At 41.1% G+C, this 16,235-nt stretch overlaps 1 protein-coding gene and 1 non-coding gene across 2 annotated transcripts in view; one reads left to right on the forward strand and one right to left on the reverse strand.

Moving 5' to 3' along the window:
- Positions 1-366: 366 nt before the first annotated feature.
- LOC110740878 overlaps positions 367-16,235 on the forward strand; it is a 75,622-nt gene continuing 59,753 nt past the window's right edge. Inside the window, exon 1 of the mRNA XM_031651702.1 lies at positions 367-624. Within this exon, the coding sequence (XP_031507562.1) occupies positions 367-624 (258 nt within the window). The remainder of the gene's footprint in view (positions 625-16,235) is intronic.
- On the reverse strand, positions 11,047-11,238 carry LOC116269348. The gene has a single exon (XR_004176818.1). It is a non-coding gene; the product is annotated as a U2 spliceosomal RNA (small nuclear RNA).

The raw sequence follows: 16,235 nt of genomic DNA on the forward strand, positions 1-16,235 counted from the left end.
ACAATCCTTTAGCTAGACACAGAGTGCTAGACAGAAAAGTTCTCCCAGTCCCCACTAGATTAGCTAGACACAGAGTACTGATTGGTACGTTTACAAACTTTGAGCTAGACACAGGGTGCTGATTTGTGCCTTTACAAACCTTTGCCTAGACATAAAAGTTCTCCAAGTCCCCACCCAACTCAGGAGCCCAGCCGGCTTCACCTAGTGGATCCCCTGCCGGGGTTGCGGGTGGAGCTGCCTGCCAATCCCATGCTGCATGCCTGCACTCCTCAGCCCCGGGGCAGTGGATGGGACAGTGGAGCAGGGGGCAGTGCCCTTCGGGGAGGCTCTGGCCCTGTGGGAGCCCACTGGTGGTGGGGGTCGGGCATGGCAGGCTGCAGGTCCCGAGCCCTGCCCTGCAGGGAGGTGGCTGAGGCCTTGCGAGAATTCGAGTGTGGCAGGAGCGGGCCAGCAGTGCTGGGGGACCCGGCGCACCCTCTGCAGCTGTTGGCCCAGGTGCTAGGCCCCTCACTGTCCGGGGCAGGCAGCACCGAGGGAGCCCGTGCCCACCTGGAACTCGTGCTGGCTGGCGAGCACCACATGCAGCCCCAGTTCCCACCCGCGCCTCTCCTTCCACACCTCCCCGTAAGCAGATGGAGCCAGCTCCAGCCTCAGCCAGCCTAGAGAGGGGCTCCCACAGTGCAGTGGTGGGCTGAAGAGCTCCTCAAGTGCGGCCAAAGTGGACGCCGAGGTTGAGGAGGTGCCGAGAGCGAGTGAGGGCTGCTAGTACGTTGTCACCTCTCACCCCCACCTCAGCCTCCAAAAGTGTTGGAATTACAGATGTGAGCCACCACACCTGGCCTGGGGTTTTCTGTAGATATAAGTTTTCAATTTATATGGACAAGTATCAAATATTTTAATTGTTTAAAAAACTGCCAAACTGTCTTCAAAAGTGGCTGTACCATTTTGAAATCCCACCAGCAATGAATGAGAATTCTTGTTGTTCCACATCAGCACCAGCATCTGGCATTGTCAGTGTTCTGAATTTTGGCTATTCTGATAGGTGTATAGTGGTATCTCACTGTTGTTTTAATTTGCAATTTTCTAATGACATACATTGAACATCTTTTCACATGCTTACTTACCATCTGTATATGTTCTTTGGTGATGTGTCTGTTCAGATCTTGTCTATTTTGTTTTGTGTTGCTGTAACAATACTTAAGACTGGGTAAGTTATAAAGAAAAGAGATTTAGCTCACTGGTCTGCAGGCTGGGAAGTTCAAAATTGGGTGGTCACATCTGGTGGCTTCTGGTGAAGCCTCATGCTGCATCAAAACATGGTGGAGAAATGAAAGGGGAACTAGGCTTGTGTGACAAAGAGCAAAATACAACAGGCAACCTCCCTATGACGACCAGCTCTGCAAGGAACTAATCCATTCCTGGGAGAACTAACACAGTCTCTCGAGAAAGACATTAATCTATCTTAATGACCTAATTACCTCTAAAATTCACCATCTCCCAACACCATCCCATTGAGGTCTAAGCCTCAACATGAGTTTTGGTGGGGACAAACTGCACTCTAACCATAACAGATCTTTTGTCCATTTTTAAATCAAGTTATTCATTTTATTCTGGTTTAGTTTTAAGAATTCTTTGTATATTGGGGATAATAGTCCCTTATCAGATGTGTCCTTTGCAAATATTTTCTTCAAATCTGTGGTTTGTCTTGTCTTTTCCCTTGACATTGTCTTTTGCAGAGAAAAAAACAAAACAGAAAAAAAAAAAGTTTTTCATTTTAATGAAGTCCAGCTTAAAAATTATTTCTTTTGCGAATTGTGCCTTTGGTGTTTTACCTAAAATGTCACCACTATATTCAAGGTCATCTAGTTTTTTTGCTAAGTTATCTTCTAGGAGTTTTGTAGTTTTGTACTTTATGTCTGCATTCATGATCCATCCATTTTGAGTTAATTTTTGTGAAGGTGTAAGGTGTGTGTCCAGATTTTTTTTTTTTTTTTGGCTTGTGGATGTCCTGTCATTCCAGTACTGTTTGTTGAAAAGATTATCATTGCTCCATTGTGTTGTCTTTGCTCTTTTGTCAAAGATCAGCTGACTATTTTTATGTGGATCTATTTCTGGGCTTTCTATTCTATTCCATTGATCTCTTTGTCTATTCTTTCATCAGTACTGCACTATCTTAATTACTGTAGCTTTGTAGTAAGTCTTGAAGTTAGGGAATGTCAGTTCTCTTTGTTCTTCTTCCTCTTTTTTTTTTTTTTTGAGATGGTGTTTCACTATTGTTGCACAGGCTGTAGTGCAGTGGCGTGATCTCGCCTCACTGCAACCTCCGCCTCCCAGGTTCAAGGAATTCTCCTGCCTCAGCCTCCTAAGTAGCTGGAATTACAGGCATGTGCCACTATGCCTGGCTAATTTTTGTACTTTTAGTAGAGACGAGGTGTCACTCTGTTGAACAGGCTGGTTTTGAACTCCTGACCTCAGGTGATCCACCCCCCTCGATCTCCCAAAGTGTTGGGATTACAGGCATGAACCACCGTACTCAGCCTGCTCTTCTCTTTTAATATTACATTTGCTATTCTGGTTTCATTTTTTGTTTTGTTTTTTTGCCTCTCTATGTAAACTTTAGAATTAATTTGTCAATATCCACAAAATAACTTGCTGTGATTTTTATTGGAATTGTATTGAATCTATAAAGTTGAAAAGAACAGACGTCCTGAAAATATTTAATCCATCTTAATTCTTAATTTCATGACCGTGAATAATCTTACTAAGTTAAGACTAAGATGATCATGGAATATCTCTCCATTTATTTAGTTATTCTATTTACTTATTCTTTGATATCTTTCAGTATAATTTTATAGTTTTTCTTATATAGATCTTGCACATATTTTATTAGATATATACCTAAGTATTTCATTTTGCGGGGTGCTAATGTAAATGATAATATATTTTAGTTCCACAGTATAAATTTGATATACAGGAAAGTGGTTAGCTTTTGCATATTAACCTTGTATCCTGTAACCTTGCTATAACTGCTTACTAGTTCCAGGAGATTTTGTTGCTATTGTTGTCAATTCTTTTGGATTTTCTACACAGACAATTATGTCATCTGCAAACAAAGACAGTTTTATTTATTTTTTATAATCTATATTTCTTTTACTGCCTTTTCTTGTCTCACTGAATTAGCTAGGACTTCCATTAAAAAGCAGTGGTTAGAAGGGACATCCTTGTCTTGTTCCTGATCTTAGTGGGAACGCGTCAAGTTTCTCACCATTAAATATATTAGTTTCAGGTTTTTTGTAGATGTTATTTATTAAGTTGAGAAAGTTCCTCTCTATTCTTAGTATGCTGAGAGCTTTTATCATAAATTAGTGTAGGGTTTTTGCCAAATGCTTCTCCACATCTATTGATATGATCATGTGATACTTTTCTTCTTTAGCCATTGATGTAATGGGCAATATTATTTTCAAACGTTGAACAAACTTTACACACCTGGGATAAATCCCACTTGGTCGTAGTGTATAATTCCTTTTATACATTGTTGAATTTGACTTGCCAATATTTTGTTGAGGATTTTTGCATGTATGTTTATGAGAAGTATTGGTCTGTAGTTTCTTTTATTGTAACATATTTGTCTGGTTTTGCTGCCTCATAGAATGAGTTAGAAACTATTCCCTCTGCATCTATTTTCTGTAACAGATTGTGAATAACTGGTACAATTTCTTCCTTAAATGTTAGGTAGAATCCACCAGTGAACACATCAAGTACTGATGCTTTTCGTTTTGAAAGGTTGTTAATTATTGATTCAATTTCTTTAATAGATACAGACCTATTCAGATGGCCTATTTCCTCTTGTGTGCATTTTGGCAGATTGTATCTTTAAGGGAATTGGTCTGTTTTATCTAGATTATCAATTTCGTGGGCATACAGTTGTTCATAATTTTTTAATTATCTTTTTAATGTCAATGGGATCTGTAGTGATGTCCCCCTTTCATTTTTGATATTAGTAATTTATGTCTTCTCTCTTTCTTCTCTCTTTTTTCTTAGTTAGCTTGGGTAGAAGCTTATCCATTGCTTTTTCTTCTGTTGATTTTCACTATTGACTTCTTATTTTTAATTCATTGGTTTTTGCCCTAGTTTTTATTATTTATTTTTTTCTGCTTACTTAGGATTTAATTTGCTCTTCTTTTACTAGATTCCTAAGGTGGAAGCTTAGATTATTGATTTTAGATCTTTCTCCCTTTCTAATATATGCATTCAATGCTATAAATTTCTATGTAAACATTGATTTTACTGCACCCACAAAATTTGATGGTGTCCAAGTCTCTGGGGGCTTACAGAGCGTAAATGTGTATGAACAGGTGAGTCATGGGCCCCTGGATTTCCAGAGAGCCTACGTTTCCTGCTTTCTGTAGCATGTGGTCCAGAGACCCTACTGAGAAACCTGCTGTGGACACACCCTTCCCAGCAACCAGCTAACCAGCCAAAAAACCCCCCCAAAAAACTAGGAAATCCTAACCAGTATTTCCTAATCATCAGATTTCTGAGGGGTAGGGTCTGAGTATCTGTACTTTTTAAGCCCTCTGTGTGATTCTGATGAACTGGTGCCTTAACTACAACCACACTCTTCCATTTGCATTTCCCTGAATGTGATTCACTGTCAAGCTTCAGCATATGACTTTCCTTTGGTCTGCATTTCCCTTCCTCCTCCTGCTCATCCTTAAAGTCCAGCTCAGAGGTGATCTCCTCTATAAAACCTTCACAGAGGCTCTCTTCTACCCCCTCCCCCATCTTCCTACCCCACCCACAAATTAGAATTAGTTATTTAAATGTCTACGTCTGCACACTGGGCAATGAGCTACTTGAAAGCAAATGTAGTGGTTATATTCATTATCTATTCCTGAGTAACAAATTACCCCCCAAAACCTACTGGCTGAAGCAAAAATAAACATTTATTAACTCACAGCGGCTGTGGTTCAATAACTTAGAAGCAGCTTAGTTGGGTGTTTTAGGGCATAAGTCTTTCATGAAGTTGCAGCCAACACGTAGGCCAGAGGTGCAGTCATCTGAAGGTTTGCCTAGGGCTGGAAAATCCACTTTCAAGATGGCTCTCTCAAATTTCTAGCAACTTTGTACAAGAGGTTAGCAGAAGTTCTCAGTTCCTTTTTGATACAGTGTGGATGATTGTGGCCTCTAAATCAAGTGTTGAAATGTGATTCCCAATGCTGGAGGTGGAGCCTGGCGGGAGGCTCCTAGGTGTGGATCCTTCATGAATGACTTGGTGCCCTCCCCACAGTAATGAGCTCATGTGAGATCTGCTTGTTTAAAAAGGAGCCTAGCACCTCCTTCTCTCTTGTTCCCTCTCTCGCCATGTGACACACTGGCTCCTATGCCTTTTGCCATGATTGTAAGTTTCCTGAGGCCCTCTCCAGAAGCAAACGCCAGCACCACACTTCCTGTACAGTCTGCAGAACTATGAGCCAAAATAAACCTCTTTTCTTCATAAATTACCCAGTCTTGGGTACTCCTTTGTAGCAAGGCAGATGAACTAATACATTCTTCACATGGATCTCTTCACAGGGCTGCTTTGGTGTCCTCACAACATGGTGGCTGACTTCCTTCAGAGCCAGTAATATAAGAGAGAACACAATGAAAGCATCAATATGTTTTACAACCTAGCCATGAAGGTCACACACCACCACTTCTGCATTTTCTATTGGTCATGCAGACCAGCCATGATTCCATATAGCAGAAGATTATGCAAGAATGTAAATATGGTCATGTACCGCATAACAATATTTCTGTTAGCAACGGGCCACAAATAAGATGGTAGTCCCATAAGATCATAATACCATGGTTTTACTGTACCTTTTCTATGTTTTGATATGTTTAGATACATAAACATTCACCATTGTGTTACAATTGCCTACAATACAGTAACATGCTGTACAGATTTGTAGTCTAGGAGCAATAGGTTATACCATAAAGCCTTGGTGTGTAGTAAGCTATACCATCTAGCTTTGTGTAAGTATATTCTATGATGTTCACACAATGACAAAATCATCTATGGACACATTTCTCAGAATGTATCCCTGTTGTTAAGTGACACATGACTATATGAAAAGGTGGAGATCATTTGGGGCCATCTTGGAGGCTGACTATCACAGTGAATATCTGTTCTTTTTGTCCATCATTTGCCCCTTTCCCTGTGTGGAAAACATATTTCATGTTGTACAACTGCTAGTAAACCCTCCTCATCTGAAGAGGAAGCAGGTAATCAAAGTGTGGCCAATCTGAGGACTTCATTTGCCGAACGAGATTGGTCAGTCAGATGGGCATGTTATCAAGTAGAGCCAATCAATATCTTTCTTGATTTTTGATAAGTGGATTCTTATTGAGAGATGATCTCTCTTCCTGTACTTCTTTGAGCTCCAAAAATGATCTAAGCTGGAGCTTCTTATAGCCATTCATTCAGTTTATATTGGAGGAAGCTATGTTTGGTAAGAGAAAATGAGGCCAGCACACAAACAGAGGCAAAGATGAGCAGAGATGAAAAGAGAAAAAGGAGTCTTAATGAGATCATTTGAGTCCTCTTGATCCAGTCATGCCTGAAATTTACATCTAGACTTTTCAGTTACATGAGTCAATACATTTCCCTTTCTTTTTTAAGCTATTTTAAGTTGAGTTACTATCACCTGCAACCAAAACAGCCCAACAGATCGGCAGGGTCTATATCTTTTACCTCTTAAATTTCTGGCATTGGGATTAATTCCTAATACTCAATTCAAATTGGATGAATACATTATTTAACTATTATACTTTTACATAAAAACAATCTGGTATGTGCAAACAATGGGGATTTTTTAAAAAAGATTTGACAACTTTCTAAGTAACATTTACAAGAACCCTGAATGTCTTAGAACCTCTAAAAGTTTTGGAATCTGTCAGCCCCCAAAACCATTGTTAGCCTGCTATGCTCAGGGTCAGTTTTCTGTAGCTCTGTGTAATGTGGTTGAATGAGTCATTTACCAGGATCCTGAGTATACACAGAGCTAGCTAAGGAGACAGGGCTGCTGCTGATGAGTACCACGTTGCCTTAGTGACAGGAAAATGGGAAGGGGCCCTGAGTGGACCTCCAAACACTCGCTTATCCAATATGTGGATAAAATTCTGTTGCAGGAATTAAGATGAATAAATGGGTAAAAAAACATCCATAGAATGATGGTTGTGGCTGGTGGTTTATGTCCCCTCTAAGAGCCATGGCCAGAGAGGAACTTGCAAAGGAAAGATGCAAGATCAGGTTTACAGCTGCCGGTGAAGGGTCCACCAAATAACCGTGCTAGTAATCAGATTATCCCAACTCTTGCTCTCACTGAGAGGCTGAAAGGAACATAGAAAAACATGAATGTTTTGCTGTGACTTAGATCAGTAACTTCACGTGTAAATGGTTGTTCTGGTATAAGACATTATAGGGAGATATAAAAAGAGAGGAAGTCAAATATGGAAAAGATAGAAGCAAGTTGTCTGCCTTTCTCTTCAAAGCCTTCTAAAATTCCACAGTTTTGTTGCGTCTAGGAAAACTGTTATACACATCATCAACCAAGTGACAGATCTTTATTTTTAATTCATCACAGAAGTCTGCTGCTGAAATGATGCTTGACAGAAAAAAAATCTCTTGTTGGTAAGAGCCTTTTCTGAAGTCAAGGAAAACCTCAGAATTCCTCAGTTTTCCCCTGGGCTTTTATAGCAAGTCCAGTTTTCTTTAACCCTATAAGTTCCTATTGTGGCTTCTAGTCATATACCAACTGTTATTCTTCAGAAAGGAAACTATGTTATCTAAAGCAGGTGCAACCTGGATTCCAGAGTCAGACTGCCTGAATTCAAATCATTGCTTCCCCACTTACCTGATCTGTAGAACCTAGGATAAGTCACATTTTGTGCCTCAGCTTCCTCATCAGTAAGATAGGAATAATAATGTGATGAGCTGGGCATGGCGGTGTACACCTGTAGTCCCTTGGTTTCTGAGTACAAGAAGCTGAGACAGAAAGATCATTTGAGCCCTGGAGTTCGAGGCCAGCCTGGGCAACATGGAAAACTCTGTCTCTAAAATAATAATAATACTAAGAGAATAGTATGTCTTTACCAAGGTATGGCTTAGAATAGTTACTGGCACATAGTAGGCCCCATATAATTCTATTATTATTATATAGACAAAACCACATGTTTTTCTATAAATCTTCCTTGAATTTTGATCATCACATGTAGTTTTTTTTTTTTTTTTCCTATTTGGCCCTCTTTTTAAAAATTATTATTAAATACATCTCATGGTAACTACTTGTGGATAGTTAAATATTGTTAACTTGTTCAAATCAATTTGGTGGCACACAGTTGTTAGTGCCTTGCTGGGGCCTCCGCCCCTTTGAGTCATGGGAGCTTGGATCTTCTGCCCCTGCACAGGGTCACTGGGTGATGAGGTCCATAAAAGTGAGTCTTGGGCCTATCAGCAAACAAGCCTGAGTCAGGCAAATCAGCCTCATAAGCTTGGTAAGCTCCAGACTCTCTGGCCATAGTCTTCCATGAAGTATTCACTTGAACCAGACGCCACAACGTCGCAGAGCAGAATCCAGTGGATCAAATGACTGGACACTGCCTTCAGTTCAGGGGCAAGACTAAACAAACACCCAAGCCTGGAGCAGCATTCTGGGCTCACCCAAAACTGAGTGTCTGGGACTGCAGGACACACTACCACACTGTACTAACTTCTTCTACTGTTTGTAGAGATGGGGTTCCACTATGTTGCCCAGGCTGGTCTCAAACACCTGGCCTCAAGTGATCCTCCTGCCTCGGCCTCCCAAAGTGCTGGGATTATAGGCATGAGCCACCATGCCCAGCCTCAAAAGTTATTTCTAACATCTCTTATGCTAAATAATAAATTCGCTAGTGTAGATTCAGAAAGGAATAGTTGAAGGAGCTGTAGTAGCTATAGATTCCAAGTCCAGGGTCCTGATTAGGGCCCTTAAATGCTAACAAACCACCCCCTGGAGTGTTATTCTCCATTAGACTACTTCAAATGTTAATTAGCAACTGCTAGGGTGAATATTAGAACTCACTTTGAAAGCACACACATGTATCTTGCTAAGCTGAAGTATTTAAATTATTACAATAATTGTCTAATGTCGGTAAAACCCTCAAACCACAACTTGACTTTTTTTTTAAGGAGACAGCCTACCTTTGACTCTGATTTTTAAAGATATTCATAGGTGCCTCATTAAAAGTGAATGATTAAAATAACATCAGCTGATACAATGCTCTATTTGCAAGGAAGCTTCACAGCTCTTGATTTTATAATTGCTGAAAAATGTGTTTTCACATATGTGGGTAGATTGGAAGTGATTCTACATGTGACTTGGGCACATCAGAGGTAGCACTAACTAGAGCTCTTTAAGACCAGAATTATCAGTGGGAAACGGTCCTCAAATAAATAGATTTTTGAGGAAGCAAGTGAAATTTTATAATTTAAATATCAACGTATCAACACAGGAAATCTTCTTAATTTTTGCTCTCTATAGAAAACAAGTATTTGGTTATGGTACAAAAACTATGCAGCCAACGCTATGGCAGAGTTCATAGGCATGTTTATTTAGGACACATCTCACCCATTTGCTTTTGAAATTTAACTGAAAGTAGGTCACAGTAGGCAAAATATTAGAAGAAAATATAGATACTTATTTTTAGTGTCCTTGATGGTACATAAGTTTGGCTCTTGTTAATTGCAAGGAGGGTAGCAGGAGGGCATGGATTTATTGCAGGATGAGGGAGAGAAGGCAGAAGGAAAGAAAGATTCAGAGGGCAATTGTCAAAGACAGGCTTTGTCTAGTTTGAAGTGAATCTTCACCAAAGTTTTTGTTTTTGTTTTTTGTTGTACTGATAGGGGAAGTGAAGAAACCCTATAATCATTGAGGAGCGGCAACTCATTGGGATGTAAGCATGAAACCATTTGACTGCTCCCAGCTCCTTCTTGTGAAATCCGTGCTTTCCTCTGGGCATTAGGCTCCCCTGATGTCTTAATGATGTCTCCGTTCAATTCCATCACTTCCCAGTCCCGTTTCTATATGTTGTGTTGCATACTTTTTTTTTTTTTTTTTTTTTTTTTTTGAGACAGCGCTATCCCCCAGACTGGTGTGCAGTGGCACTTTCTTGACTCACTGCAACCTCTGCCTCCCTGTTCAAGCAATTCTCATGCCTCAGCCTCCCGAGTAGCTGGGATTACAGGCATGCACCGCAACGCCTAGCTAATTTTTTGTATTTTAATAGTGACAGGGTTTCACCATGTTGCCCAGGCTGGTCTCAAAGCCCTGAGCTCAGGTCTTCCACCCGCCTTGGCCTCCCAAAGTGCTAGGACTACAGGCATGAGCCACCGCACCTGGCATCCCATTCATTTTGAAAATTCAGTCACAAAAACAAAATGTCAAAAGCAGGGAATTCCAAGCTCTCTGCTCTCCTGCCCCGTCCCAGTACCTGCCAGTCCAGCAAGGGCGAGGATGGGAGCTATATCTGCTCTCACATACCCATCTTCTCCTCCTTTCTCAGAAAGGACCCCCCTAGGTTTGGAAGACAGAATGAGAGGCAGGGTCGTTTTACTCGACTCCTCTAGATGAGGGGTGGAGGGGGTGGGCACTGGGTGCTCTCACCAGGGTTGCTGCTGCCTCTGTAACTCCAAGAGAACTTCTTCCACCTCTGTCGCTGCCCATGTTGTTGCTCCCTGGGGACACATGTCCTAGCACACAGTCCCTTGACATGGGATTTCTAGCTCAGCCTGTTCTCCTGCTCAGCCCAGTCTGCCCCTCACTCAAGTGATCTTCTTGTCCAACACTCTTTTGGATGTGGTACTGGCAAGATAGCTCAAGCCCACTGCTTTGTCGACTTCACTTATGGGAGACTATTTTTGCAGCACAAATGGTGGAAATGCAGTCTGGAACCTCGTTAACAGTGAATTAGAGTACTTTGTAGAACACTAGGGGAACAAAAGAAAACAATCTATCATTAACTCAAAAAGAATGCATTACTCCTGAAAGCATTGCAATTACATGCTGAGGCATGGAGAGGATAGAGCAAGCTCCCAAACCATTTCCCAATTCCAAATATTAATTTAATTCCCTGAACATAGATAGAGATCACATTCGATGCTTTAACTGATAGGAACAGATATTACATTTGTTTTTAGCCAATAGGCGGAGAATGCGTCTACTTACGCCACATCTCTCCTATTTCTCAGTTGAGGTGGAGGCTGACACCGCAGATCCCTATAGCTCTCCAGTGCTCTGAAACTTTCCCTGATATTGCTCTGACCTGACGTAATGCTCCCAAGGAAACATCTTTCACCCTGAAAATAATCAGTCTCAGTATCTTATTCCTGAGGGCTGACCCAAACATCTCTTTTGTGTACTCACACTCATAAAGCTAAGTGGTCACCTCCATCCTCCCAGCTCCCATATTTTCTGAACCCCTTTGGGAGTCAAGGGACAGTTCTGGGAATCATGTCAACAAACTCTCTTTTAAACATTTTATTATGGACTGCACGCAGTGGCTCATGCCTGTAATCCCAGCACTTTGGGAGGCCAAAGTGGGTGGATCATTTGAGGTTAGGAGTTCAAGACCAGCCTGGTCAACATGGCAAAACCCCATCTCTACTAAAAATACAAAAATTAGTCGGGCATGTTGGCAGACGCCTGTAATCCCAACTACTCAGGAGGCTGAGGCAGGAGAATCGCTTGAACCCGGGAGGCAGAGGTTGCAGTGAGCTAAGATCGCGCCACTGCACTCAAGCCTAGGCGACAGAGCGAGAGTCTGCCTCAAAAAAAAAAAAAAAAAAAAAAAACAAAGTTTGTATTATGGAAATTTCTGAACATCCACAAAAGTAGGGAGAATAGTATAATAAACTGACATGTATCTACCACACGGCCCAACAGGTGTCAACTCATGGCCAACCTTGCTTCAAATATTCCCTCACCTACTCTCCCTTTCCTCTGAAACATGTATCCAAAATATAGGAATTCTTTTTGTTCTTCTATTTTTTAAATAGAGATGGGGGTCTCACTATATTGTCCAGGGTGTACTCAAACTCCTGGACTCAAACAATCCTCTTGCCTTGGCCTCCCAAAGTACTGGGATTATAGGCATGCATGGCCTCTTTTTGTTCTTTTAAACCTAGCTGCAGTACCATCCACACACCTAAAAAATTAATAGCGATTTCTTAATTATCATCAAAAATATCTAGTACATACTCAAATTTCTTCAATTGTCCCATAAGTCAATATCCTAACAAGGTATTGTATTTGAAACATTACTTATATGAGTCAGAGTACATTATGTTATGCTGTTATGTTTAGCAGACAACTTCAAAATCAGAGTGGCTTACAACAACCCGGATTTATTTCCTGCTCACGTGAATTTCCATTGTGAGTCAGCCCTGCATCCTCTTCACTCCTGGCTACAGGCTAAAGAAACAGTCTGTGTTTGAGATATGCCCAGTTCCTGGCAGATGGAAATGAGGAATGGCTGAAACACACAATGTCTTTTAAAGTTTCTGCTCAGAAGTAGCAACCAACCATCACATCTGCTCACATTTCACTGGTCAAAGCAAACCACATGGCCAAAGCTGGTGTCAGCAGAGAGACAGGAAGTATAATTTTCCCTATAGGAGACAGCATCTGTTACTGGGAAGAATACAACCTATTCTTATGTCTCTTTTAATTTACAGGTTCCCCTCCTCATCTTGTTTTTTCAATTTATTGGTTGAAGAAAATGAGTAATTTGTGCTTTAGAATTTCCTATATTCCCTGCAGTATGTTTAACATGTCTCCGTGTCACTTCTAGTTCTTCTAAACTTGTGATTAAATCTAGAGGCATAATCGGACTCAGAAAAAAATTAAGGCCTAAACTGAAGTACTAGATCTTTATATTGCTGTGTGAAGTCATTCAAAAATACAAATTTGGGGCCAATTTTTGACCTTCCTAGATGGTCACGTGAGTTGTATCAGTTATATCTTGCTGTGTAATGAGTTATCCCCAAACTTAGTGGCTCAAACGAAGAATAATCATATATTATCTAATGGTTTCTGTGAATCATGAATTCAGACAGGGCAGAAGGGCATGGCTTGTTTCTGCTTTATGATTTCTGGGATCTTAGCTGGAAAACTTAAGGTCTGGGGGACTGAAATCATCTGGAGACTTGATTGAGACTGAAGGCTCTGTGTTCAAGGGGTTCATTCACTTCATTTACAAGTTGGTGTTGGTAAATTGGTTCTCTTCCATATGGGCCTACTCCTCATGCTGATTGAGCATCCTCACATGGTGGCTGACTCCCTCCAGAGTGATTGATCCAAAAGACCAATGTTGAAGCAGCAATGTCTTTTATGACCTAGTTTTGAGAACTTATCCACTGACACTTCTATTGTTTGCAAAACCAGCCCTTACCTAATATGTGGGAATAGTCTGCCCAAAGGCATGAATACCAAGAAAGGAGGTGCACTGGGGACCATCTTGGTGGCTGACTACTATATACATTAAGTGGTTTTTGATGTTAAAAAACAAAAAAGAGCTGGGTGCAGTGGCTCACACCTGTAATCCCAACACTTTGGGAGGCCGATGTGGGTGGATCACTAGATCAGGAGTCCGAGACTAGCCTGACCAACATGAAATCCCGTCTCTACTAAAAATACAAAAATTGTCCAGGCGTGGTGGTGCACGCCTGTAATCCCAGCTACTTAGGAGGCTGAGGCAGGAGAATAGCTTGAACCCAGGAGGCAGAGGTTGCAGTGAGCTGAGATGGCACCACTGCACTCTAGCCTGGGCAACAAGAGTGAGACTCCGTCTCAAAAAACAAAAAGAAGGGACAGTCTACATTGTGTTCTGTGCAACAGTGATTTACAGCATTTGAGATGTCATGATCCAATAGAATTTCAAAGGAAAAGCTTAGAAGAACTGTATATTCACACGATATGCTTCCATTTTTATAAAGTCTCCAAACGAGCAATACAGGCATACCTCATTTTACCACATTTCACTTTATTGGAATTCACAGATACTGTGTTTTTTACAAATTGAAGATTCGCAGCAACCCTGGCATCATTGTTCCAAGAGCATGTGCTCACTCATGCCTCTGTGTTACGTTCTGGTAATTCTCACAATATTTCACACTTTTTCATTATTATTATATCTGTTTTGGTGATCTGTGATCAGCGATCTTTGATGTTACCATGTAATTGTTTTGGTGCACCACCAACCGCATCCATAGAGGATGATTAACTTAATCCAGAAAATGTTGTGTGTGTTCTGACTTCTTCAACAACCAGTCTCCAATCTTTCTCCCTCTTCTTGGGCCTCCCCATTCCCTGACACACAAAAATATTGAAATTAGGCCAATTAATAACTCTACAATGACCTCTAAGTATTCACGTGAAAGAAAGAGTCACATGTCTCTCACCTTAAATTAAAAGCTAGAGACGGTTAAGCTTCATGTGGAAGGCATGTCAAAAGCCAAGATAGAATCCCAGCACTTTGGGAGGCCGAGGCAGGTGGATCACAAGGTCAAGAGATCGAGACCATCCTGGCCTATGTGGTGAAACCCCATCTCTACTAAAAATACAAAAATTAGCTGGGCGTGGTGGCGCACACCTGTAGTCCCAGCTACTTGGGAGACTGAGGCAGGAGAATCACTTGAACCTGGGAGGCGGAGGTTGCAGTGAGCCAAGATTGTGCCACTGCACTCTAGCCTGGTGAACGAGTGAGACTCCATCTCAAGAAAAAAAAAAAAAAAAGCCAAGATAGGCCAAAAGCTAGACCTCTTGTGCCAAACAGTTAGCCAAGTTACGTATAGAAAGGAAAAATTCTTGAAGGAAATGAAAAGTGCTACTTCATTGAGCACATGGATGATAAGAAAGCAAAACAAACATTGCTGAGATGGAGCAAGTTTGAGAGATCTGGGCAGATCAAACCAGTCACAATATTCTCTTGAGCCAAAGCCTAATCCAGAGCAAGGCCCCAAACTCCAATTTTATGAAGGCTGATAATGGTGAAAAAGCTGCAGAAGAAAAATTTGAAGCTAGCAGGAATTGGCTCATGAGGTTTAAAGAAAGCCATCTCCATAATATAAAAATGCAAGGTAAAACAGCAAGTGCTGATATAGAAGCTGCAGCAAGTTATCCAGAAGATCTAGCAAGATCATCGATGAGGGTGCCTACACTAAATAACACATTCTCAGTGTAGATGAAACAGGCTTATATTGGAAGAAGGTGCCATCTAGATCTTTCATAGCTAGAGAAAAGAAGTCAGTACTTGGGTTCAAAGCTTCAAAGGACATACTGACCCCTTTTGGGGAGCCAATGCAGCTGGTGACTTTGTGTCAAAGCAAATGCTAATTTACCATTCTGAAAATCCTAGGGCCCTTAAGAATTATGCTTCACATACTCTGCCTGTGCTCTATAAATGGAACTACAAAGCCTTGATGACAGCACATCTATTTATAGCATGGTTACATTTTTTTTTTTTTTTTTTTTTTTTTGGGACACAGTTTTGCTCTTGTCACCCAGGCTGGAATGCAATGGCACGATCTCGGCTCACTGCAACCTCCGCCTCCCAGGTTCAAGTGATTCTCCTGCCTCAGCCTCCCAAGTAGCTGGAATTACAGGCATGTGCCACCACGCCCAGCTAATTTTGCTATTTTAATAGAGACGGGGTTTCACCATATCAGCCAGGCTGGTCTCAAACTCCTGACCTCAGGTGATCCACCCGCCTTGGCCTCCCAAAATGCTGGGATTACAGGTGTGAGTCACTGCACCCGGTGGGGTGTCACAAATGTTTTAAGCCTTCTGTTGAGACCTACTGCTTTAAAGAAAGGATTTCTTTCGAAATATTACTGCTTATTAACGATTCACCTTGTCACCCAAGAGCTCTAAAGGAGATGTACAGGGAGATTAATATTGTTTACATGTGCACTAACACAACATCCATTCTGTATTCTATGGATCAAGGAGTCACTTTGCCTTTCATGTTTTATCATTTAGGAAATATATTTTGTGAGGCTATAGCTGCCATAGATAGTGATTCCTCTGATGTATCTGGGGGAAAAAACTGGAAACCTTCTGGAAACAAGTCCCCATTAAGTATAATAATAAAAAATAAATAAAATAAAAAATAAAAACAAAACAAAAAGAACATTTGTGATTCATGGGAGGAGGTCA

The sequence above is a fragment of the Papio anubis genome, chromosome 10 (assembly GCF_008728515.1).
Source record: "Papio anubis isolate 15944 chromosome 10, Panubis1.0, whole genome shotgun sequence".
Lineage (NCBI taxonomy): Eukaryota > Metazoa > Chordata > Mammalia > Primates > Cercopithecidae > Papio > Papio anubis.